Source organism: Panulirus ornatus, chromosome 65, assembly GCF_036320965.1.
Source record: "Panulirus ornatus isolate Po-2019 chromosome 65, ASM3632096v1, whole genome shotgun sequence".
In the NCBI taxonomy this organism is placed as follows: domain Eukaryota; kingdom Metazoa; phylum Arthropoda; class Malacostraca; order Decapoda; family Palinuridae; genus Panulirus; species Panulirus ornatus.
In genome coordinates this window covers 11,484,890-11,511,786 of record NC_092288.1, presented here as the reverse complement: position 1 = coordinate 11,511,786, position 26,897 = coordinate 11,484,890, and the positions used below count along the sequence as shown (strand labels likewise).

At 36.7% G+C, this 26,897-nt stretch overlaps 2 protein-coding genes across 4 annotated transcripts; one reads left to right on the top strand and one right to left on the bottom strand.

Moving 5' to 3' along the window:
• Positions 1-3,410: 3,410 nt before the first annotated feature.
• Positions 3,411-18,351, top strand: LOC139746587 (probable pyruvate dehydrogenase E1 component subunit alpha, mitochondrial). Of its 3 annotated transcripts, none has more exons than XM_071657980.1 (8): positions 3,418-3,549; positions 8,372-8,440; positions 9,551-9,760; positions 11,368-11,509; positions 12,223-12,428; positions 14,191-14,346; positions 15,792-16,040; positions 17,423-18,351. In XM_071657980.1, the coding sequence occupies exons 1-8, from the start codon at positions 3,499-3,501 to the stop codon at positions 17,609-17,611; spliced, it is 1,272 nt and encodes a 423-aa protein (XP_071514081.1). In that variant the 5' UTR covers positions 3,418-3,498; the 3' UTR covers positions 17,612-18,351. The 3 variants fall into 3 exon arrangements, with proteins under 3 accessions (XP_071514083.1, XP_071514081.1, XP_071514082.1); XM_071657981.1 differs by having other exon boundaries at positions 3,465-3,549; positions 5,875-8,440; XM_071657982.1 differs by lacking the exon at positions 8,372-8,440 and having other exon boundaries at positions 3,411-3,549.
• Positions 18,352-22,982: 4,631 nt separating this feature from the next.
• Positions 22,983-25,928, bottom strand: SmF (small ribonucleoprotein particle protein SmF). The gene is made up of 3 exons (XM_071657983.1): positions 25,853-25,928; positions 24,320-24,457; positions 22,983-23,487 (listed from the first exon to the last, which is right to left on the bottom strand). Exons 1-3 carry the CDS (start codon positions 25,853-25,855, stop codon positions 23,353-23,355), a joined length of 276 nt encoding a protein of 91 aa, XP_071514084.1. The 5' UTR covers positions 25,856-25,928; the 3' UTR covers positions 22,983-23,352.
• Positions 25,929-26,897: the final 969 nt, after the last annotated feature.

The window sequence follows — 26,897 nt, the reverse complement described above, 5'->3', positions numbered from 1 at the left end:
TAACTGCATGAATATTCAATCCCTTTGTATTTGTGGAGGCTGGGACACACGGAGAAAGAGCAGTGATGGAGTAAATTGTGTAGGATAAAGAGAGGACAGCAAAATCACGGCGGACAGAAATGAGTGGTTTGAAAGAGGTGAAGATACTAAGAAAGGAGGCTTTTGATTCCACTTTTTGCCTTGTTTTCTTTAGATTATTATCCTGTTCCAGTTTATCGAATATAATATTCCGCTTTTTTATCCATTTATCTTTAACCTCCATACTCATTTCTTGTATTGCTCGTACAAAGTCATTTCCATTATCTTTTGTGGTATATTTTAGATAATGAGTTCTTCCATAATCATTGGTTCGTTCACTGTCGATGCTCTGTTTCTCCCTTTAATGTTTCCTGGCTATATATCGCTATGTGAAAGTGGATACGATTATGCTAGTTTTTTTTTATTACAGGGTTGATTATTGGTGATTTGCGTTTTAGAGAGGCAAAAACTGCCCCAGTAGCAAAGTTTAAAAAGAAAAAAAACGGACGCAATCTCAAAATTTTGTTTATTCTAAATTGATATGATGAATCGTGCTCTGAAGAATGATATGCAAAGTTTTCTTATAGATGAAAAGTCTATTGCATCATCCTGCTATATAAAGCCACGGTCATTACTACTTCGTCTTGCCGCTAGGTACAACTCTTCAAAGTTGCTTTAATCGGAATTTCATTAAAGAAAAAATCCGCTTTTTGTGGTGTTAGCGAGAATTGCTTGAAGAGTATGATAGTCTGATTATAAAGTGTAAGAATACAAAAAAAAAATTGTTTTTATCAAAGGATTACATTGGAGCAAATGTTTAGCTATCTTATTGTCTCTGTCTTTAGTTGTATTTCCATGCAGTCTTCTTTTTCGACGGTTGCATATATTGAAAGTATACATAACTAGCTATTCTAAATATCCTATAGCTTGAAATGACGCTTATTGTTTCAAACATTTTAAGTAATGAATGAATCAATACTCATTTTGTTTTGAAGGTTCACATTTACATTCTTATAGCTTTCATGAAGAAGTAAAGACAGTTGTGGCAATAATTCTTTACATGTAGTAAAGTGATTTTATGTTCAACATATGAGTTGGTAAGTCACTGCCTCCATCCGTGATATTCCAGTTCACTGAGTATACGGGAACACTCCGTAACACACTAAATCATTAAGGCTAAAGCGTCACTAGCTACAAACTGGATCATTAAGTAAAAGGAACCTTCCCCTGTAACACCAAAATAGAGACAATAAAGAATTCACCATAACATACTAGGACATCAAATACTGTATAATAACTACACTCAATACTGTATAATGACACGAGTCGATGTCTCAAGCGACTCCTGGTGAAGGTAGACCACAGAGGTAAGGCTCCACAAGGGAACCATATGGGAAAATGAACATCAGGAGTCACGTAGGGAACTTCTACTGAAGGAGCAGGCGGCCAAGTATCGCTGAGTGGCGCACCATCCCCGGAGCCAGAAGGCTGCATTTCCTTGGAACCGCACTTGCCGGGAACATTGTTTAGTCTGTCTGGGTGGAGGGTATCATACGATTAAACGGAGCAGTTGTTTATCGTGGATCAGGTGTCCTGCAGACAAGTAATGCCGCTTGTATTGAGTGGTCCTCTTCTCTAAGACCCAGATCCTGTCCCGGAGACCGAGTGTCACTTGGCAGTCCAGAAGGTAGTATTCCAGTGGGCTTGCTTGCTGCTGGCTCCTGACATTATGCACATTCCCGAAATTTCCGTCGACAGTCTGCCAAGTACATTTGTACCCTATTCTTAGTCAATGAAGATTAACTTACATATATCTGGAAAGGTTTTATCAGTATATGGGGGTTCACCTGCCGGTGAAAACGTCGAAGTTCTCCGTGCGGATCCTTGTTATATTATGTGGTTCTTGGTTTGCCTCAGGCTCACTGGAACACATATGCTTACTTTGGCGAAATGAGTGGCTGCCTCGCCCGTGATCTCACCTCCCTCGATCCCTACGTGGCTGGTAATCTAATGGATGGTGACCTAACGACCCTGTAGCTGGACCTTCTGGAGCGTAGCAAGACTTAAGGTTATGAGTTTGATGTTATATCTGATATGACAGCTGCAGCGCATGTTTAGCTGCCTTGTAGTCGTGCATTACGCAGGGTTTGCAGTGTTCTGTCGATAAGTGGTGCAGAGCTTCGGATATCGCTATCAGTTCTGTTTGTGGTTAGTCTGATCCACCAAGCTATAGGTGAAATACGATGCTATTTGTGGTTGCCATGTTTCTATTTGAGCCTCTTGCGAGCCATCCGTTCTCCCGTTTTGGCTATGCAACTGAGGAGAGAAATGGATCTTGGCTTTTCAGGCTCTTTTGGCTTCGGAATGAGCCATATGTCTGCTTTTTCCCATTCCGGTTGAAGCCTTCGTGATGTCCATGAAGCACTGATTACTTGCAGTAATGCCTTGTGTCCAACAACTCCAGTGTGGCGAAGCACGTACCTGTCGGCCCCCGATACTGTGCCCCTGCTCCGTCTCATCGCTTTTTCGAGTTTCTGCTTGGTGAAAGGTCTTTACGTGTCATCCTTTTTGTTGTAGGCTTTTCGGATTTTTTTTTTTTCGGTCTACCCTGTCTAGACGTCGCTGTTTTCCTTCAGCAGTGCCGCGGGGTTGCATGTAGTTGCCCGGTCGTAGAAGAGGGTTGGAAGACTCGACTTTCCCTTCTGCATTTGGGTGGGTTAGGCCACTGTGATGCAAGGGTAAAAACGAAGCAGGTAGGACCGATCACAGAGGCGATCTGGGAGGCAAAGGTATCCCTCTAGGGAATAGGAAACGACGCTGATTGGTGCATCTGTGGAGTGGGACAACAAAGTAATTTCTCTGGGAATTAGTAGATCGGATGTGGTCACCGTGACACTTTGTGGAGCGAGACTAAGTCGCAACAAGTGTATCTAAAAAGAAAAAAAAAAGAAAAATCAACAGGACCTCCCCGTCCACAAGAAAATACGCAAGTATGTGTGTTTGTATTCAATAAAGAGAAGGATATCCTGACAACTGCAAGTACCTGACCGGGTTCCCCCCAACTCATCTCCATTAGCGAGTTAGATTCCCAACCAGCACGGCGTACTGCCTGTCATCTGTATGTCCTTTCTTTTTATATATTCCTACTTTTTCCTCCACAGTCCCAACCACTAATCACCTTTTCTCAATCTTTACCACTATTTACCCGTAGCGCGACCACTTTACTGGAATTTGCCATGAAAATTAGAAATTTCTGCTTATTAGAAATTCCAACACCGTCATTCAATTGACCTTAAATATTTGACTGGGAACAATAAAAAAAATATATTTTTTCCTTCAGATAGGCAGAATTTCTTACCATTTTGCGTTATTAACCAATATTATGTCCGCAGCTTAACGCTGAAACAGTGGATGTTATCCCTAGGAACAGTGGTGCCATTCACTGCCTGACGTACTACCAAACGGGAACTTTCTACAAAAATGCTGCACAAATTCCTAAATTCTGTCGTCAGACAGGGTCAGGCTAGCCAGGTATGTTGAAATACATTATGTTCGTGCATGGCACATGCTTGCCAGGTGTTCAGGTGTTAATTGGTAGGGTTTTGGATGTGGCCGGTGTAATGTTGTGTCATCTTTGCAGACGACATACGTATAGTAATTTGAGATTTCTGTTGGGACCTTTAGTAGGATCCTCACTGGGATGTATTAAAGGTTCTTATGAAAGTCTAATGTACGTGCACCACATGTATGATTAATGGCGTTTGAAGAAAATGCATCTCTGTACAATATACTTACTAGGAATATTTACTGGTTTACCTACGCATTAAAACTAGCTTTAGTAAGGATGCTCTACAGTGGTGGTATTATGCGAGAGAATTGAAAGGAAATTGCCAAATTTGATATATAGCATTGAATTTTAATTAAGGCTGTAGGCGTGAGGCTCATGAATATCAAGAGACAATATGGAATTGATCAAATTACAAGTGGATCACTTGTAAAAAATCATTTGAACCTACTGAGCCCTTATGTAACCTTAGCAGCTGATGAGTATCATGGATTTTTTTTTTCTATTTTGTCAAAATATACCTAATACTCATGATTGAGCATTACATTAAATAGATACAAATGTCAAAAAATTGATGACTGACTGAACAACTGTTCACAGACACACACCACCGCCCAACCTTCCCACCACAAGTGTACGTGGTCTCTTGTAGCAGATCTCATCAATATAGATATATTGCTATAACTGTCTGATGCTATTTTGGTTATGTTTGGTTTTCACAGGTTCTGTCTGTTTTTTAACCTAGTTTTATATTTATGAATCCCAGATTTTTCTTGATATAATCTTAACTACCATTGCCTTATTATGAAATACAGTTGAATGCTCCATAACACACTGCAGTTTCTGTTATGTACTTGAAGTCTCACGGTTGCAGAAAAAATTTAGTATCCAAAGCAAGTGTTGTTGCACACCGGTAACTATACTAGTAATTTTCCTTTAGTAGAATTGATTTAGACCAGGAGAAAGTTAAATGGAGAGTTTTTATCTTGTTGGTGAGTGGAAGTGGGGACTGCTTTGATGATCAAGGGGTATGTGGGTCAGCAAAAGAGAAATGATATTAGAATTCAGCCGAACAAGTAAAAGCTTCATCTAAAATATACATAAGACAAAACTTTAATGTACTGTAATATATAATGGTCAAAGTACACCAGCGATATTGTCATCTTTTTGCCTGTTTAGGAAAGGGCAGTAGATTGTTGCACATCTCTTTGTGCTAAAGATGTCACATGAATATGTGGAATTATAATATTTTTTGTCTTTACCCCACAGAGACTTGATTATCTGTGTTTTGTGCACACTAAAGATGTCACATGAATATGTGGAATTATAATATTTTTTGTCTTTACCCCACAGTGACTTGATTATCTGTGTTTTGTGCACACTGTACTGGTAAATTCTTCATATTTTTGTATGATTTTTTTTGAGCATGTAATACACAAGCAGGAAATCTAATTTCATTAAGCTCTATATAATCAGTGTTAGTGCTGGATGTATAGCCAAAGTTGTCTGTTGTCAGACAAACAGCCTCTGTCCATGAAAGATACATTCAAAAATGATTTCATGAACTCCGTGTGAAAAATATGATAATTCTGTCAGTGCACACATGAAATCGCATGTCCTCATCATCTGTAGACCATTACAATTTTTCAAGAATACTGATGTAATGTTTAATGTTGCTCACAAGAGAAGTTGATTAGGGCTTCACAAGTTCTGGTGTTTTTACATTTTTTCAGTTATTCATTAACACTACATTTTCCTTTTACAAACTTGCAGGCTATTTTTTATTACCGAATAGAAGAATACGAGTACAAAGTGTTGTAAGAAATGCTAGTTTACTGTGATTACACTAATAATAGATATGAGTTTGTCAGTATTTTTAAGTTGATAGTGAGGTAGCCTTAAGCTCTAACCTTATTTGCCTAAATCAGTTTCCTTTAGGCAAGTTGATGAGAGGTTTAGTCAGGATTTTGCAGCATAGCTTTAGCCTTTGGATGAATTAATGTCATTTTTTATTTGATCTATTCTTTTATTAGCTCTTGCCTTTTTATAGTATAGAGGATGAAGTCAGGGATCCTTAGAATTATATATCAAAACCAATATCTACTTGTTTGTCTTAGTTGTAGGTTATTTGTAGTACTTTGCTGGTAAATTAGTTAGGCTTTCAAGTGAGGAATGTATGTATTTTTGCATAAAGTATATTTGAAAAAATGAGTTGCTAGGAAGCCCATATAACTATCATAATTAATGTTGGCTTACTTTGATATTTTAAATGACGAAGTTCTTCATTTAAGTTGCAGAGTTTTGAAGTTCGCATAAAGATTTGACCAAGGGAGACTCACAGAATCACTCATAAGTTGTTAAGGAATTCCTTCCTTTAGAGGCACTATTCTCACAAGTCTGAATTAAAAAATGTCAGAGGCTTCCCAGTTTATTAAAGCAGCAGTGCCTGTATTCACCAAGGATGATTCTGTGGGAGGCCACAGTTCCCATTATTGGTTAAAGAAAAGAAAGTCAGTCTTTGGATAAATTCTTCAACATTAAACTGAAGGAGCAAGAGAAGCCACGAGAGTCTACGTATCCTGTTTCACCATTAAGATTGCATTCATTTTCATCGGTTTATGATCATGCACCTTTGTTTCCCTGGTTGACCAACACTTTGACCCTAACTGACACCTCATCCCCTAATATTTACTGATACTCCAGCCTCTGCTGACAGTTCGTCCCCCATCTTTGGTTTCAATAGGCTAGATTACATTTGGTTATGTTTACCGAAGTGTTGATAAGTATTAGGGGACAAATTTTTGGTAGGGGCCAAAGCATTGTTAAATATTAGTGTCCAGTATCTGTTTACCATTTGACCTTTCAGCTCAACCCACTTTTATAAGCAAGCTTCACAGCCATCTCTAGTGACTATCATGTCATTTATGCCATCCTTTGTGCTACATCCCAAGGAATGAAGCTAACTTTATACATTGTTTCCTGTGGGAAAAATTGATTCACTTTAAATCATTTCACTTAATGTTCCACTTTTCAGGAATGTAACCCAGTTAATTAGGACCAATCTGTATTTTTTACTTCAGATGCATTTTACTTTTGACAGCAATATTAATGAAGTTCATATCGGTAGATTCATTACACTTAGAACTCTGTTCTGTATGCAGCAATTACTAAGTTATCAGGATATGTTGAGTTAGGTTTTTTAGCTTGGTGTTTCATTTCTTTCCAAAACCATTGAAAAATTAAAAAAAAAAAAAGCAATACAAATGTAAGATATTAAAGCTGATGTAACCTAAAGTGAAAGCTATAGTAGAGAAGAATTCTTCTGGATGTACCTTATCCATTAATATGGTCTATGCTGATATTGGTAAGTTAGCGATACTGTGCCCATGAAATGAAGTAATCATCCCCAAAATTAAATCGTCTTGGTGGAGACTGACCTAAGTTCTAGAATATTAACATGCTAATCATTAGCAAATGTTTGAAACCATTGACTTGTATCAGAAACTGACAGTTACTCATTGGTTGTATGTACACAATGAAAACACATTTTTGTATCTTTTGATGCCATTAAGATTCTGTATTCCTTAACATTACAAAGGTGCTAGGTAGAAACCTTAACCTCAGCTAACTGAGGATATGTTTTGTTCGTTGTGTTTTGTTTTTCTTTTGATCACTTACCAAACTTATTGTCTAGTTCATAATATGAGTCATAGATTTTACACTTTTTTCATGCAAAGGTTTTCTTTAGTGTGTCTGATGTAGCTAATTCCTATGCTGGTATTGGAGTGTGAGGTCAGGTGTATTAAGCTTTGCAACTTAGAATAGTCCAAATTAGATTATACTGTATCAGAGAATATTTATGCAGTATGATGTGTACCTGAACCAGACCTTTATCAGTTCTGTACTGTTAGAAGAAATCTGTTTTTGGCAAAACTTTGATGAATACATCACTAGTTAGGTAGATAGTACACTGCAAATCCATGATCTTATGCTTGTATGCATGGATACATGCTTGCATGTATATTCTAGTAACTTGCAAAGCTTCACGGACTTGAAAGCTATACTTCTAGCCACTGTTTATGTTTATGTGCTTTTACTCATGCACATAAATGTGTGTTGTCCCTTAGATGCACCAGAAAATCAGACTGAAACAGACCACTTTCTGTACCTTTTCATAAGTGACAATAGTCACATTTTGGTAAAGTTTTCACTAAATGCATGTGTTACAATAGATTCTTGGTTTGGACAGTGGGATCTTAGGACCTGAAGTGAAAAGCTCTTTCTCATGGGAATTGCAGTGTATGAATCCCCAGCATTTCCTGTATTTTGAGTGTAAAAGAAGGTATTATTAAATGATTGTACTCTTTAAGATTATAGATGATGATGTAATAGATAAAGTTGGCAAAAAGTAAAGTGCTGAATGTGAAACATACCAAGCATTGTCAGAAACAGGTTGAACCTTTTTAAGAATTTGAGTGAAACAATAGAATTGGTGTACAGAGAAGCAAATCAGGAAGTGAACAGTTTAAGTACTCCAGTTTTATATCATCTATCAGTGATAATTTTGACTAATAAATTTTTTCTTAGTACTGGCAATTAAAATTCTCTCCAGTAAACATGTAATTAGATGTGCATTACCAGAGGTAAGAGTTACAAGTATCATATACCATTTTTTTTTTTTCCCACTATTTCTAAGCACTTTCAAGGCAGTGCTAAGTGATATGAATTGTATTGATTATATATCTTAAAATAACTCCAATTTCTCCTTTTGCAACACACATGGAACAGTACAGCGCATGGTCAGGTGCTCGGAGCACAGCCTCGCTGATGTGGACAGACTTCTGGGAATTGTCTATGGTATTTTCATAATTTGTACCATTGTTTGTCCTTTGTGTCAGTGGCATTTTTAGGTGGATCAATGTATGTTGCAGTTGCATTCATTGTACATCTCTAGTACCCGGAGAGAAAGAGAGAGAGAGAGCTGAATAATGCTCATCATTTCCTGATGTAGTATCTGTTAATAGGGTCTTAAAAGTGTGGAACCCAACAGTTGTTTGTTTCCTGTAGTTTTAATGTGAAGTTCAAAATTTTTGATAAAGTTAGCAAAATGTTGCTTCTAAATAAGTAATTGTAGACTTTGCTAATCAGTTGATATGTACTTTTCATGAAACTCAAACTGCAAAAGAACTGAAAGATTTTGTGAAGAAAGGTTTTCATGTATTTTGCTTCATTTCTGTTGATTTCTGTCAGTTTAAGGTTAGGGCATTCAATTGCCTGTACTGTCATGGCTAATAAACAGGAATGCTTTTGGGTGTATCACTGTCTGCAAAAAAAAAAAAAAAAAACTATCATTTCTTTCAGTTTTAGTGATCATTGATATCTTTTCTTTCAGTTTTAGAGATCATAAACTGCTTAGATATTGGCTCCATAATTGTCATTGAACTTCACTGATGTACTCCTTTGAAGTTTTTGTAATAATTCAACATTCATTTGCATTTCAGAAGAGGTTGTGTTTAAGTTTTGCATCATTAGAACAATTGGGGGCTGCTAGCTGGTCTTTCCGATGACATTGTAAAGTTATGTGAGAGTAAAATTATGAAAAAAAGTATGAAAAAAGTATGAGTCGCATACATCTCAGAATGCTGAAATGTGTAGTTGTAAACACAGGGTTCTGGAATACCAAACAATTGAAGTAGCCAGTCCAAATACTAACTCTGCATGTTCATGGTTGTTTAAGAAATGTTTCCATTGATCATTAGCATGAATATATATTTCATCGATAGAAATAGCTTGGTTTTGATGAAATAGGTGTTGAGAGTCCAGGATTTGCAAGAATGCACCAGTACAGTATGGTATTCTGTATGTGTAGTTTATCCTTGCATGCTCATAGGCTTTAAGATGAATTTGTTGATGCATCGTGATCGTGTGTTGTGGTGACTCAGTTATCATGTCATTCTCTTCTCAAAGAGAGCCCTGGCACCTTTTATGACATCGGTAAGAAGGAATGGCAGTGCAACAGAAGCCACTTTTGAAACCCGACCATACAAACTGCACAAGCTTGATGACCCTCCTAGTGGTACAACTGTCTGCACCAGGGATGATGCTCTCGTCATGTACCGTCAGATGCAGATGATTAGACGACTTGAATCTGCTGCCAGTAACCTGTACAAAGAAAAGGTTGGTAGGGATCTTAAGTATTTATGATGATGTTTTGAATGTGTAAAGATGGAGCTGCACTATTTTTGACCCAGCCATCTGAAATGGCAGAATTTGCACCATGCATTTGAACAGTCAGCAAGGCACATAAAGTCACTCCCTCACCAAACATTTGAACACAGAATGAAGCTACTTGTTTATACAAAGGTTATATTTTCTTTTGTATGAAGTCAGTAGCATTGTAATGTCATACACCTTGATCTGCAGTTGGAGGGTATGTGATCTTGTGACCTTTTGCTGTTAACTTAAAGTTTTGGTGACATGCAGAAAGTTGCATATGATTTGGATAGAAAACAGGGTTTTTTTAGATATTATGTTTCCCAATCTAAAGTGAAAGAAATAAATGTAAAAGTAAAGAATATGTACAAACAAGAGAGCCAACATAACCCCAAGTAGATATAAAAAGCTCATCACAATTAACCTCCCAACTTAGTCAAACCCCATCCCACCAGACATACACTCATCAGAAACCACACTTCCCAGACAAACATGAGTTACATATTCTCACTTATGCTATAGACTTCACCCATCACTCTGATACTGCAAACACCATTTCATCATATCCTAAGACCTTTCATGCCTATGGTGCATCTAACATAAAGACACCAAGCACTTGCTACCTAATTGCCCTGCACTCTATGCCCGTATGTTGATGCACACGCAACTTCACAGCACCTTGTGACCTGTAAACCTGATTGGTGGATGTGGCCAGCTTCCTGAGTGCTGCAAGAGCCTCATAAGGATAGTGGGTTGCAAGCACTATCGGGTTACATACTAATCGATAGCTGTGCAAAAGAGAGAGACTCAGATGTGAATGTGCTGAGAGGAGCTGAGGGGCCAGTGGTGGAATATCTGATCATTACCTGGAAGAGGTACAGGTGAAGATTGGATTTGGTTTTAGGAAGAGAGGAAATGATGAGAAGAGGAAGATGAAAGTGAGCAAGCTTGGAAAAGAGAAGAAATGCCTGAGGGGGATTGAGTGTAGAATGGCAAAAGGTGTGTGTGAATGAAGCTAGGGTCGTGGGTGAGGAATTAATGGTATATAGTGAAGCAGTGCTAGCATGTGTGAGAGATATGTGTGGCATTTAGAAAGAGGGAAGTGGGAGGGTGAGAAAGGGCAATAGGTGGTAGGATAACAAAGTTCAGAGTTCCTATTGAAAGAGAAAACAAAAGGTATATGGATGCTACTTGTTGGAAAGGAGTGTGAGTGATTGATAAACGAACAAGAGAAAGTAGCAGAAGTTCAAGACGAAGGTGCAGGGCTTGAAAAAGAGGCAAATGAGAGTTGGTGAGAGAAAGTAGCAGCATACTTCGGTATTCATTGTATTTTGAACAAGATAGAATTTCTTTTCTTGATGAAGTATTCTTAGTTTTTCAAGGCTTTCATCGAAATTCAAATCATAAAAGAGTGAATAATGGAAGTTGCAGTATTCATGGGATTATCCTCATATTCAATGGTATTGGCATTAATGCCATGACTGTTACATGTGAGGGTAATGAATTGGGTCTACTTACATATATTGATGTATAATAAATCTGATGGTAGAGCATGGATTTGATTTTTGCAGGCTATTCGTGGATTCTGTCACTTATACAGTGGTCAGGAAGCCATCTGTGTAGGTATAAAAGGAGCTATGAGACCTCAAGATTCAGTGATTACTGCCTATCGTGACCATGGGTGGGCATATACCATGGGCTGCTCAGTCACAAGTAGGTTAAATGTAAATCTTATCTGAGATTACATGCAAATTTGGTACCAACATTGTAATGGTAGTGTTTTGCAGTTAATGTTGTAAATAGTAAATAAAAAGGATAGAATTCTTTACCTTTCTACTTACAGTTAGCCATTGGCTTGTAAGCATTATGCCTACACTCCTCCACCCCACCAATGGATTTCGAAGACTTAAATCTAAAGAGATATATGAATTGAATGGCAGAAGTGCTGTTGGCATAATGTTATGTGTTTGTTATTTAATTCTGTTATCTTCTAGATGCCACTGCTTGATTTTCACTGTGCATTGAAATGCAAGGACATTGGAAATTATATTTAGTAGATAATTTTAATTCTCATATACTGGTAATTAGCTTATTCTGGGGCTTTACGACACTTCAGAACTGATATTATAACATTATGATATTCTGCCTCAATTTTTAGTCATTTAATCTTGTGATATGCTATCTTACTGTAGTGAAAAGTAAATTCTCTTTCATCTTAACAAACTGAAAATTTCACATTTGTATTTTCTCCTTTTGATTCTCATGATCCACAAACAAAATTTTGTGGAGGTTGGTCCATTTCTACTTGAGCACCACCCACATAACCATGTGTGTTACTTGTATACAAATTTTGCCATTTACATCACCTTATCTACTTTTGGCGTAGATAAAAGAGTTTAATCTTTCAACTCTTCATTTTATGCCAGGCATCATGGCTGAGCTGACTGGAAGAACACAAGGCATAGTTCGAGGCAAGGGAGGATCCATGCACATGTATACTAAGAACTTTTATGGGGGTAATGGAATTGTAGGGGCTCAAGTTCCTGTTGGTGCAGGCATTGCTTTAGCCAATAAGTATTTGGAAAATGGAGGTATCAACATTTGCCTGTATGGTGATGGTGCTGCCAATCAGGTGAGTGAATAATACTAATTTTTTATGGGCATACATTGGACATATGGCAGTCTCTCACTTCAGAGGAAGAGAGCATGGTTGGAGCCTCTTTTGACATATTGGAAGTTTGTACATAAGTAAGTGGAATATGTGAGGTATGAATTACGGACCTTCTCAGTATTTTTGGAAAGGGAACATTTAAGCTCATATGAAGCAAGGCTGAAGGGAAGTGGAACCTTTGAGTGCAATAGAGTAAAGGATGTGAAAGCAGATTTATAAAATGATGTAGATAGTTATGGAAGAGAAGTGTCACTTTTAGTGAAGGGTGAATGATTTGAATAAATGTTTGATTGCAAATATGTCAGTGCAAAAGAGCAATAGAGGATGTAAAACATATGGATTTATGGGAGAAACTGTGTGATTGGTAATTTGAAAGGTGGGTTAAGGTCAGAATAGAGGAAGGAATTATAGGTGGGTTTGAAATCCCATGTGCAAGTGACAGTGGTGAAAGAATGTGTATTATGATCATCATGAGGTATGAGTGTTTCAAAGGCACACTTAAATCAAACATGAAAACATGTATAAATATACATGATTCAGGCTCAGGGTAGACAAGAGCATGATTGATTTGCTATTGGTAAGAAGGAATATGGTAGACATGCATGATTTGTTGTCTAAGAGTGTTTTGAGAGTTGAATAGTCAGCGCATATGATAGTAACTTGTAGGGTAGTACTATATTGAGATGTTATTAGACCAAAAATAAGAACAAAAACAAAGGAACACATGGTGGATATGCTGAGGAATAAAAGGGTGAAGTATACATTCCAGGATGAGTTAGGTGAGCTGATTGGATCTAAAACTGTTAAGGATGAGTTGAAAGTAAAGGCAGTTAAAGATGACTTTAATGAAGGCTGCTCAGGAAGTATGTGATACATAAAGTATAGAGTGTAGCAAGAGAAGTGCAGCATGCTAAGAGGATTTTAAGAGTTGATGGAGGAAAGATGTTTGGAAGAAGTGGAATACTCTGTAAAGTAGTGATGAATAGGGGACGAAGAGTGTAGAATATAAAGCCTTGAATGAATTAGATAAAAGGATCACATGTATTAATAAAAGGAAAGTGAAAAAGGGTTGTGGAAGAAGGATTCAGAATATAAAAGATATTCTGGAAGCAAGTGAAAAAGATTGGAAGAGAGCTGTCTGTTGTGAAGTTTGAGATATATCCTCTGTCACAGTAAGAATGAAGGCAAGGAGAGAGAAAATGGATATATTGGAAAGGAAGGTATTACAAAGGAGAAAGTAAGAAAGACAATAAAGCTTTGAAAGATTTCAGGTGTTGGGGGCATGTGTGGAATAAAGAAAAGTGTTTGTGATTGGGCCTATGTAACCTGTGAGTTTTTGGCCAAGTCATATTACAGACTGGAGGTCTCAGCTCTATGGGGACTCTTTGGTTCAAATAGCCCCTTAACTCTAAATTCATTGTTCCTGCACTCCAAAATTCATCATTCCTTTACTCTTTCAATTTGTGTATCTTTAGTTGTACCATCCACTAATAATCATTCTCTGTCTCATCTTATTAATTTGTTTCTAGGATTCAATCTAATTGTGGAAGTATCACATCCATGTTTTTAGTGTACTGCAGGACTCGTTCACATTATCTTATTCATGCCGGTAAGGAATTGTATATTGTTTACATATGATATGAATAGACTAGGAATGCATTGTACATCACCCAGGTATTGGCAAGACAACTTAGAGAAAATCCTTTCTCTTTTTTTTTTATAGGGTCAAGTTTTTGAAGCTTACAACATGGCCAAACTGATGGACCTTCCATCTGTGTTTATTTGTGAGAACAATGGTTATGGCATGGGCACAAGTGTGGACCGTGCATCAGCCTCTACTAATTACTACACCCGAGGAGATTATGTTCCAGGAATATGGGTTAGTTGACATATTCTTGAATTGATCTGAAAATGTTATGATTTTGCTTATTTTATGTTTTTGTTTCTTGGTATCATCTAATGAACAGAAGAGCCCTCATACATTATCATTTGTTAATACAGTCAAAGCTTAAGATTTTGAACACCTGGGGATCAAGTAATGTATGGAATTCGTAAACATTACATATTTTTTGCAGTGAGACTCAATCTTTCCTCACAAAAGGGAGCTTAAAAGAGGCATTTTTTCACTTATGCATTACTTAAACCATTCATACATCCTTCATCAGGCTCTGTCAACCTTGCCCTTTGTAGTGATTTGTGCATGGTAATACCCTTGTATGTTTCACTGTCAGCAGAAACATAGTTGTCAAGTTTTTGTTAATATCTTGGTGGCATGTAATGTTTGTGTAAACTAACATCAGAGTCCCTCTATAGTTTCACGATTTATGGAGTGGACAGGATGTATGTGATTGCTTGAGGGCACCTGCTCTTAAAGTAGGACCCTAATTAAAGCTTGTGTGAAAATGGCTTTATGCCAGTGTATCTAAATTAATACGAATCCTTTGTATTTGATATTTCATGTATAAATCATGTCTAACTACTTATCGTAGAAGTCTTACACTTACCAGTAAAAATGCTGTCTTTAGTCATAATCATCACTAAAATGTTGTAGCTGGGTTATATCTCAGCTATAACCCATTCACTGTGAGGAGGATGTATACGTCATGGTAATTTTTTTTTTTTTATGTTCATTTTCAGTTGGGGCATATCTGTTAATTCTTGAACTGGCTGCCACTGACTTGAGGTAAAATATATATCCAAAAATGCTTCTAGTAGCATTCCATGCCCATGCATTATTTAGTTGACATTACATTCAAAACTTTTCCATGTATCAGTCAGTCTGTGTGGAAATGTCAAGGAAGCCTGTACGAGATCTGTTCCCTCATGTTATGTGATTATTTTTGAAGCTATCACTATGACAAGATATCAGATATGAATGAAAGCCCCAAGGAATTATGACTATATGTGACAAAAATACCACACACCTCGCCACTCATGCTTGAAAATACTCCAGGAGCATCTCATAATCCTAGAAGCAGAGCAGCATAAATTAAAGAATGCATTGAAGTAATGAAAAGTTTCTCTCTAGATGTAGATGCATGGAATTTTATTTGGAAAATTATGTTCTAATTAATCATAATAAACGAGGTACATTTTTTTAGAATTTCGCATACAGAATGCTCTTGGATAATTTGACTGCTGCAGTGAAAGGGTTATGATGTTGAGCAGTGCTATCAGGCCATTTAATGTTTAGTTGTGTATGGAGAAATATACAGTGATCATATCTAAGAAAATTTTAGCTTGTTTGCTGTAGAGAAGGAAGTAAGCCAAGCTAATTCATTGTAAGAAATCAGTGTTAGGATTTAATACAAAATTTGTCACCAGATTGATGGTATGGATGTGCTGAGTGTGCGTGAAGCCATCAAGTACTGCATTGATTACTGCACATCAGGAAAAGGTCCCTTGGTTTTAGAGGTGGCTACCTATCGCTATCATGGACACTCCATGTCTGATCCAGGCACTTCTTACCGCACTCGTGATGAAATCCAAGAAGTTCGCCAAACTCGAGATCCTATTATGCTTTTCAAAGAGTCCATTGTTGCTGCTGATCTTGTTACTGCTGAGGAACTGAAAGTAAGTTCTGAATATTTATTTTTTTATGCTGTACATCTTCAAATTCCATCTTAGTATTTAACTTTTCATGGCAAATTTTTTTTGGCCTCCATTGTGCAAGAAATATGTGATGTGAGCTGGTATCATGATATGAATGATAAAAGGGTAAGAGAGAGGTATGGTAATAAAATGAATGCAGTTGAGAGAGCTGAAGGGGGCGTGCTGAAATGGCTTGAATGTGTGGAAAGAAGTGAAAAGAGGTTGGCAAAGAGGATATATGAGTCAGAAGTGGAGGGAACAAGGAAAGGGGTAGGCGAAATTAGAAATGGAAGGATTGAGTGCAAAAGATTTTAAGAGAGTAAAGGACACACATGGGATAGAGTGAATTGGAATGATGACTGAATTGGGGCATGTGAAGAGGCAGGGAGAAACCATAGAAAGGTTTGTGGGGCGTGGTTGTCGATATGGGGCTTTTGTTTTGGTGCATTGCACATGATAGGTAGGGACTGGATGTGAGTGAAATTGACCTTTCTTTGTCTGTCTCTGGCACTACCACGCTAATGTGTGAAATGGCGATTAAGTGTGAATTTTATTTATGAAAATGTGTTGCACTGCCCTTTTTCTGACGTGACAGGATCTTTCATCACCTGTATGTCTGTACACCAACACTTATATTTATGTACCTCTTACATATTAGTTGTCATTTTATGATAATTACCCATTTCACACTTTTGGAGACTGACATGTAGTGAATGATAATGACGTTTCACTCCAAACTAAAGGGTTTTTACATGACTTGTGTAGTTAATTTTCAAGTATATCACTTTTTCATGACATTTTATTAACATAATTTTCAGATATTGACATTGATCAGTTTTATACACAGTATTGTCATTCACTGCACAATGACCTGAGCCATCTACATATATGCTTGTCATTGCTTATTGTAGATTGTTATACTCTTATATCCTCTATACAGTATATTATAATTACATAGTTCAGAAGGAAATCTGTTATACTCTTATATCCTCTATACAGTATATTATAATTACATAGTTCAGAAGGAAATCTGAACTTCCTTTTTAGGAACCACATTTGTGTAAGAACTTATGAATTTGTCTGATACATTACTTTCAATGGCAACAGGCTGTTATCATTTATGCTTCTCATGTCAGTGTGTCAGCTTCCCCAAATTAGTAGTGTCTGTGTTTCATTTTCGGACTGACTTTGTATTTGGCTATTTGTGTAATAGAACAGCATAATGCTTTTCTCTTGTGCTAAACCTCATCTTATTTATTCATTTCGGCTGTATGGTTAAGGTACTGTATTATGCATTCTTTACATTACTTTATGTTCAATATTACATTGTAAATATTGTTACTAAAAAGCTCTGTTTTCTCTAGAAAATTGACAGTGAGGTACGTAAAGAAGTAGATGAAGCTGTAAAGATTGCTAAATCTGATAAGGAGATTGCAGTCCAGGAGCTAGCAGCTGATGTTTATCTGGAACCTTTGGAGACAACCATCCGTGGTACAACACCATTCGACCCTTATACACACCAGCGTATCAGCAAAGCCATAAATTTGCACTAACTTTTCTTTGTTTATGGATATCATTTCTAAAGGGAAAAACTTTTGTTATCAATCCATAGTTAATATTGGTATATGAATTGAGTTTGACATAGCCACTTTGTACATTGTAATGTTAATATTAGATTATTCATCTCATTTTACCATACAATATTTGAATATTATGATATAAATCAAGAAAGTTCATAGCATTTTTTGGTCACACATGAATTTTTGTACTTTAATCATTAGTCCTATTTCATGTAAAAAATATAATTTGGTTTTGATATTTTAATTGGATTTATAATTCCTATTTATTGAATTAGACATAAGGCATTGTAAACATTCGATGAAATTCTTGTAAATACTCTTGGACATTGAATTCTATTAGAATTATATTTATAATGCTGAAATTATAAACGATATCAATCTGTGAAATGGAGAAAATTAGGGAATAGTTTTTTTTATTTTGTTGCCTTTTTCTACCTTTTTAAGGTAGCATTAGGAACAAACTAACAATGGCATCATTTTCTTTCACAATTACAATTATTTATTGATGAAAATCATCTACACTAGCTGGTGTAAGTATAGTGATTTACGTAGTATGCAAAAACTATTACAAAGATTACTTTGTAATGTTGATTTTATTTTTGCAGTGTTATTTTTATCAACATTGAATTATTTAAGCTTTGTATCCCAAACTCAGAATGTAAATAAAGGGAGGAATCATATTTGTACATTATGTTATTAAAGATTATTGAACATTGTGTTTACTCAGTTTCCTCTCTTTTTTTTTTTTTTTTTAAATGAGGGTACAGATGAGAGGTTAGTTGAAGACTTGATAATGCAATGTTATAAGATGGGAAGATTTTTTATGTGAGCCATTTATTTATATATTTTATTAAAGTTTACCAGGACACCTTTCTTGCAAGGATGCTGGAGTTAATCCAAGAGCTCCTGTAGCTCCAGGGCTATGGTTTGTTCATTAGCTGGGAATTGATGGACTCCTTTGATGGGGCTGTTCTTCTTACAATACACCCCTCACCAAAAGTGACTTTTCACCTGCAATTTAACCTTGAGTCAGTGGGATTCAGCAATACCTAGTGAGCCGTTAAGCTTTACAGGTATTCCAAATATTAAGAAAACTTATTTAGTTATTTATGTATGATTACCCAAGGACCAACAATCTATGAAAAAGTCTTGGTGTTACTTGGGACCATTTTAAAGGTTCATGCATACAGGAATGTAGACCGCAAGTGATACTGTAACTTTTCCCTTGGTGTAACCTCAAGCTGCCGGAGTCCAGGAACACCATAACCGATATTGGATACACTTGATAGAAAAGTTCTTTGAGGATCAGAATGTGAACGGGAAAGTGATCCAACTGACAAATCACTGGTGATACTCTCTCCTAGCACAGAAGGCTACTCTGTCATGTTACATGTAAATGATAATCAAGTCTTCATTCACTTTATCAACCTAATTTTTAGGAAAGTAGATGAAGGAAAATGACCGGCGTTCATTATCACATGAAAAATTTAATTTCATTTATGTCAAGGCATAGAGGTGGCTAATGTAATGAATAATGCAGTCTATTTTTACATATGGTCCTCTGATTCTGCCTGGTAGTGGTGGGCCCACAAGCAGATAACCTTTTGATGGGGCTGTAGTACAGCATCATCAAGGTCCTTCCTCACTAAATGGAACCCATCTTACCCTCCTGGCATGTGGAGTACAATCTAGAAGCTCTTTCTAGCTCAATTTGATGAGATAGGCTGAAAATAAAGCTATATCTTCTTTCTTGAGTATTCCACTAGAGGCATATCATTTGCAAACAACCACTGACTTGCCTCCTGGGCTGTTAAGAGGTAGAATATGTACATGCAAACTACAAGTATTTCTGTATCAATTGACACCTGACAAAACTTACTAGATAACACTTTCAGGAGAAATTGTGCCCAATTTTTTTTCAAACTGAATATTTGCAGATATGTGTGGAAGAAATAATGAGACAAATTGGTTCTAAGGACCTTTGAATGAATTTGAGACCAGTAATGATTTTGGTATATTTGATCTTTGACCCCATTTAATCCTTTAATCCATTGTTTTTGGAAAACCTTTCAAGGTATGCCGCTTCTGTGCAGAACAGTTTTTGTCATTTTAAACTTTCCTAAAAGCATGTCAACAATGTTTTCATAGTAACCATAAATTGCAATGGGCCACAACACATTTACCTATTGAATAATATAATTTGTCAGTTATACTGACCACATCAGATTTATTCATCAAGTTTTATGATTTATTCATAGCTCATGATGAAGTGTTTGCAGTTGTCATGAATTGACTGACTGTGTAAGGAGAGAACTACTCTGGTTTACAACTGTGAATGACCTGGAAACAGTGCACTGATGTCCAGAGATTTACAGTATAAACATCCCTGTCAGCCCCCTAGGACCATCCATGTAAGACTGTGAACCTACTTTCTTGTTTTGTAGTTATTTGGTTATGTTACTGGTAGTTAATATGGGTGTTTAGAAATGCTGGTTATTCTGTTAATAGGCAGAATGTAATCAACTGCATCATCTGATACTCTGCCTGGATGAGTTTGTGGCTCTCCAAGAGATACAGGCAATTTTATATTTTGATTTTATTTGGTTTCTTCATGGTTTAAGTATTTTATATTTTCTAAAGATTATTTTACCTTCTGTCTGGTCTTCCACCCTATCAAAAGCATATATAACAAAAATGGAAACAAATAACAAAGCACTCAGAAGAATCACCAATATTCATCAATAACAGTGATGAAAAAAATGCCTCCAATACAATCTTAATACGCACAGTATTCTTTGCAACAGATTTAAACCCCTTCCATCCAACCATCAACCCCAAAATTGAAGAAATAGCTAGTTCCTGCTTCAAACTTCATCAGCTTATAAATTAATTTCCTTGACAAACACATTGTCAGCAAAACATGCATGCTGTAATTGTAGTACAAACACAAACCCAACCTTAAGCTACTTCACCAAACATACACCCATTTTAATGTACACTTTCCCATTTTATTGACTAACCCTGAGGGGTGGATGAACAGCTGGGTTGACTGTGGACCGTCTGCATTAACAAGGATTTGAACCTATGTACTTGACCCTGGGCAGCCTGTGAATATATCATGGCTAGGAATGCTAACCGCTACACCATAGCATGCAGTTGACTTTCTTAAGACAGGGTGACTATTGTTTAAACAGGATTTTTAATACATGTATGGATCATGGTGAAGCATATATAGGCACAGGGAATAAAGGTAAATGTTGAATTACAGAGGTATAAGTTTGTTGAGAATACCTGCTAAGTTATACAGAAGAGTTGTGTCTTACACAAAGCATCAGACTGGGGAGGGACAGTGTGGTTTCTGGAGTGGTAAAGGATTTGGGGATCAGGTGTTTCGTTTGAAGAATTGAAAAAACCCAGAGAAGTAGGATTTGTATGTGGCATTTATGGATCTGGAGAGAGCATATGATTGGGTTGATAGAGATGCTTTGTGGAAGGTTTCAAGAATATATGATGTGGGAGGAAAGCTCTCAGAAGGTAAGTCTTCTCATGAGTAAGGAAGGCCTGTGTGGAATTTGATAGCAGGGAGAGTGTCAGTTATTGTTTGCTGATTACAGATTTATGTGAGAAACTGCAAAAAAAAATGGTATCTGAGTTTGGAAGTGTGTGAGAGGAGAAAGTTAAGTGTGAATAAAAGCAAGGTTCCTAGATTTGGCATTAGAATGAAAGATAGTAAGGGTGTGAGCTTGAATGGAGAAAACTTGAAGGAAATTAAATTATTTAGATGCCTGAGAGTGGACATGCATCGAACAAAACCATGGGAAGTGAAGGGAGTCATTGGGTGAGTTAAGGGGCAAAGGTCTTAGGAGAATTTAGAAATGTGTGGAAAAAGGGGGTAACTATCTGGTAGGGCAAATAGTGGCATGTGTGGGGGTTTAGTAGTCCTGACAGCGTTGTTTTGGTGAAAGGCACAGGGCTTGAGATGAGAATGATTCAAAGAGGGCAAATAGGTTGGATATGAAATGTGTAAAGACAATTTGTGTTATGGTAAGGGTTAACTGAGTGGGTAAGGGAAAAGTGAGGTAATATGAAGAGTATGGTTGAGAGAGCTGAAGAGGCTGTACTGAAATGGTTCGGACGTATGGAAAATAAGTAAGGAGAGATGACAGAGATTATATGTCGGAAGTGGAGACAAAGAAGAAGGGGTAAACTAAATTGGAGATGGCAGGATGTGAAAATGGTTTTTGTTGCTCAAGGCCTGAACGTGCTGGAAGATATAAGATGTGCACAGGATAAAGCAAACAGGAGAAAAGTGTTATACAGGAGGCCAGTTGCCATCAATCGACTGAACCAGGGTATATGAAATAGCTGGGGAAAACCACAGGAAGGTCCAAGGCCTGTATATAGATAGACAGGTATGGTTTTGCTAACTTTGTATACAGCAGGTAGATAATGCAATTGAACAAGTGAGGCCATTTCTTCATTTGTTCAGGCAGTGCTTGACTGATGCAGGAAATGTTGATGAAAAAAAATACTGGTCCTCCATTTCATGCGTTAGTGCCAGGAACTGATGATGATTGACTGCATTTGCTCATATCCATTCTTTATCTGTCATATGCAGTGCACCAAGACCACAACCTCCTGTCCATAACCAAGCCCCACAGGCCTTTCCATGGTTTCCCCAAGCCATTTCACATGCCCTGGTTTAGTCCATTGACATGATAAGTGTATACTGTATTTACAGAGTTCAGGTGAAGGTAGGTCTGCAGTGTAGTAGGGCTGTGATATCAACATGGCATTTAAAACTGTTTTTATTATGACTTTATGATACCCAAAATGACATTTGCCATTTCTGTACAAGCATATGCATTCATGATGGTGTGTTTTTTTCCATTTGTCTTATAGCAAGGGTAATGACTAGTTGAGTTCCCTATTGTGTATTTGCATAACAGAAGTAATCCATTGGCCATACTGAAAAGATGTTTTCTAGGAATGCACTTTTTATTGCTTCAGTTATTAATAAGTTATTGTGGCACAAGAAAGGTGAAAGGTTCGCTAGCAAATAATTTATTCATCAATGCTTGCAGTTTAGGATGTACTTGCATTTAAAATGGTTGTCATGTTTCTTATCAATTTGCACCGTGTCTTAATCTCTCATTTCTCTACTTCCTACCCCTTTTTATTTCATTCTTCTTGTAAGCCAGTTTTCTTTGCAAATATCTATTTCCTCTAATGCACAATTGATTTTTGAGTGCCTCAGTCTCTGACAACCACAGCACTGTTTAGCTGTGTTGGTCTGGCCTTAATCACTTCCTAACCCAATAAAGTACATGGTAAATAAAACAAATTTTGATTCAAAGATGGTTTTAAATGTGTTATTTGTAAAACATGAAATGGAATATGAGTACAAACTTATGGAACCTAAAACACTTGCACAGTCTTATAAATATTATAAGGTACTATAAAAAGTAGTTCCCTGCACATTTTGCAGTTATACAAGTATCTTGTTTCCCCCCCAATTTCTGACTTGCTTCAATATGTCACTGGCTACAATGTCATAGTACAAACTCCTAACTAGGTATACTCCCAAACAAACAGTTCACAAGGAAATCTTTAAGAAATTTTTTATAACAGTGAGCCTGCCTTATACAACAGAATTAAACAAGAAACTACTTTCAATGCAAAAAAAAAGTCCTTTTTATACACAATTCTCTTCATTATTCCTTCATTTGCCCTTCTTCTTCATCATCATCCTCAGCTCCACGGATGTATAGAACATTGTTACAGCGGATAAGCACTTCCCCTAAGCTACCAGTTGACTGACCTTCAATGTACTCCTCAGTATTTGCAAGCTGTAATAAAGAAATTAGTCATGACTTTAAAAAATTTGTTACTTAAACATGAATTAGTATAAAGATGTGTTAACACAGTTCAAAAAGGAGCAAGAGGCTTTAGATAATCATTAGTTCAGAAGAATGGAACAAAAATGTAAAATAAAAAAAAAGCTAAATTTCTAGGTAGAGGAGCTAATTTGAGTGCTGAATCCTTTTCTTAAATCCACAAAGGAAGTACAGTACTGAAATAAGAGGTAACCAAATTTATTTTAGTGAACACAAACACAACAAACTACTTAAAGAATTTCACACAATTAATGTTCATAATCTTCTGCACCGCAATTTCCCCATTTAGCAAACTGGCGTCTCCTTAAATCCCATCTTCTTTTCCCTTATTAATTTCCATTAAGTAACCTTTACTTCTGGTTCATTCTTCCTTGAGTGTTCAAGCTATTATATATCTAGCTCCCAATTTAAACACAGTGAATCAAGTGTATACAGCCTAATGGTTTACTCGAACATATCTTCAGCTTCTCTCCACTGCCATTTACAATTGTAGAAACACTCGAACTCATGAATGAAGGTGGTGCGAAGGGAGAGGCCTTGCTAGATGAACCTTCTTACTGTGTAAGATTTAAAAAGAAAGGACCTTTATAAACATGGACGTCCACACTTCACTTTAACAAATTGGGCATGGGTTAAGGGCGTATAAGTTATGTTGTAGTGGCTTATATACCAGATGCAACCCATTAAATTGAGAAAGAAGTCATGATAAGAGACATGTAAACAGACAGAAAGGTTGACTGCATTACTCAATGCCATGGCAGCATAACTATTTTGGTGAACTCACCTGGAGGTTCATATATCCATCAACAGACACAAGGATACCCTTATACTCATGACCCCACTTCAGTTTTACAATGACAGCCTGGCCAGTTAGCTGGTTCAAGAAAGGCTTGGGGTTAATTGGAGTTGGTACTGCTACAGACTGCAAGAGAAAAAAAAAAGTATCCCTCCATTACAACATATCAAGTAAGCAATACTTTGAAAGGATCCGACAATACTTTCAAGTATGACATTTTGACGAGTGCAATAATCCTTAAGAAATTTTTCTAGTGAAAGTGGAATTTTTAAACTATCCTATCACAGAATATTTTGATCACAAATTAAAAATGCTGTAAATTATGTAAAAGCTATCCTCTGAAGCATTCAAAATGTCGACTCTAATTCAACGATGCAGGGTAAAGTAGTTGGGATTACAGTGAAATTTTTTGAGACCATACACGGATGGCTTGTTTTACATCTTTAATGTTATGATATGTTGCTAGGCTGAATGAAAGACTAATCAGTAAAAATTTAAATTTCACCAAGAACAGCACAAAGCATAATTATGTATACTTCCAAAGTGATCATGATATATACAAGGTAAAAAAAATGAATACGTAAATGCACGTGAATGAGTAACTTAAAACGATTGCATAATTAAAATCTGAAGGCAGAGCTGAGCACAGGTAATAGCACCAATGAAGACTTAGAAACCTGTTAGAAATATATTAAGATCAGCATCTGACTTGTTCTTTCTTCATTATTATAAACCTAAAACTGCAATGAGCTATCCAACATCGAGAGATTGGCTTGAAAAGACGCTACTTCCCACACTTATATAATTCTTTCTAGTAGAAAGAATGATTCTATGATCAGTGATCATAAACATAAACCATGAGCGTTTGCAATTAGGGACTCTACCCTACCTCTAATCCAAAGCCCAGCCCATTGTTTCAGGAATTACAGTTGTTTGAGTAGGATTGGCTTACGTATAAAATTTTACACTACCCAACCAATATAATATTTTTTTTTAAATATCACCTAGATAGAGTCATCTTTTAAATTTTCACCACAACTTTATTCAATTTCGACAGGAAACAGAAAATGACATTTAGTTTGTTAAACACACCAAGGGCTTTCAAATATCACATTAATATAAGTTCAAGATTATAGAAAACTTTGACATTAATCATGTCACGCTTATCAGAACACACCAGAAAGTAAGGTTTACACTTAGAATGCTGTAAACAGATCTTACGCTTTTCTTAGTATACAACCGTTAACATGTGCACCAATACTGGTAATATAATTTCCTTATCCTCTGATAAGAGTGATTTCCTGACAAGCATATAGTTTATAAATTATTTCAGAATCTTTATTTTATAAGAACACTGGCAATTGTACAGAGAAACATACGAGCGGTGTCACAAGAGGTAAGAGTTGGCTCAGTTACGTTCTATTATTCCACGCCCAAGTATGCTATCATGTATTCCTTCTTTAACAGAACGATAACACATCAATTCGTTATGTATGAACTATCTAACTTAATATAATATACCATTTTTGCTAATTCTCGTTGCCTTCTACCCTTGGCTTGGTTTGTCGGCGTGCCCGTCTGTTTGGAACAATAACTGCGAGTTATATACCATGTATAGTGGAAATTGATTCTAATAATTCTCAGATCAAATATACCAGTTATTTCATTAAATAATATCAATTTTTTTTTAACATTATTGCTTAAGCAGGATACTAGGAAATAAAGTTAGGTAAATTCTTTTGGAAATATATATTTGATCCGTGAGCCGTATATAAAGCCCAAGCTAGTCTTGTGCGCCAAAACGATTTGGACGTCGTGTTACGATACCAGTATTTCTACGGAATGAAAAATATGTACGATATAAAGTCCTTCTAAACATGTGGAAATACATCTAACACCTTAAATTAAACCGCACTTTAAAATGATGCAACCAAAACGCTTATCTTTAGATTAAAGGTCTTGTTTTTAAATTCTGACATTATCATTGGCACTTAGCACTAGTCATACACCTACGACAGGTGATACCGGACTCCGCCTGCAGAAGCTTATACCGCAAGTGAAAAAGTCACCTTTGGTGACGCTGTATCATTTGGAGTACAGTCTCTTCAAAAAAACTCACTCTTAAGGAGTCCATCATTTTCGTGCTACCTTAAATAGCGCAGCTGCAGGAGGCAGGGACCTCTGGAAAGGAGGTCCTGAGACATTTATGAATGAACACACAATTGAGTTTCTTGTATCTCGGTGTTAACATGGAGGTGGTGAGCTGAAAACAGACACTTATCATACAACTTGTATCATCAGTTTAAGAAACTTTTATCACCTAATCCAGTTTATGTGACAACTGATAGATACGAACTTGACCGTTGTAAGTGATCAGACTTTATCAAGATTTTATAATAATTATTTCCACTGCGTTTCTTTATCATGAATCGGGTCGGAACTATTGTGTGGCGTCTATGATGTGGTGGATATGGATGGCAATTACTGTGTGGTGAGCGTGACGCGTGGTGTCATGTGGTGGGCGAGGTGTGGTAAGTATTGTGTAATGGGTGTGACGTGATGTGGC

Excerpts from the sequence above, each read along its gene's own strand:
- LOC139746587 (XM_071657980.1), top strand. The coding sequence starts at position 3,499 with ATGCTGCACAAATTCCTAAATTCTGTCGTCAGACAGGGTCAGGCTAGC. Across the intron at positions 3,550-8,371 it reads GACAGGGTCAGGCTAGCCAG|TACAGCGCATGGTCAGGTGC; the intron begins GTATGTTGAAAT and ends CACATGGAACAG. Across the intron at positions 8,441-9,550 it reads ACTTCTGGGAATTGTCTATG|AGAGCCCTGGCACCTTTTAT; the intron begins GTATTTTCATAA and ends CTCTTCTCAAAG.
- SmF (XM_071657983.1), bottom strand. Across the intron at positions 23,488-24,319 it reads ATGGATATATGAACCTCCAG|CTTGCAAATACTGAGGAGTA; the intron begins GTGAGTTCACCA and ends TCTTTATTACAG.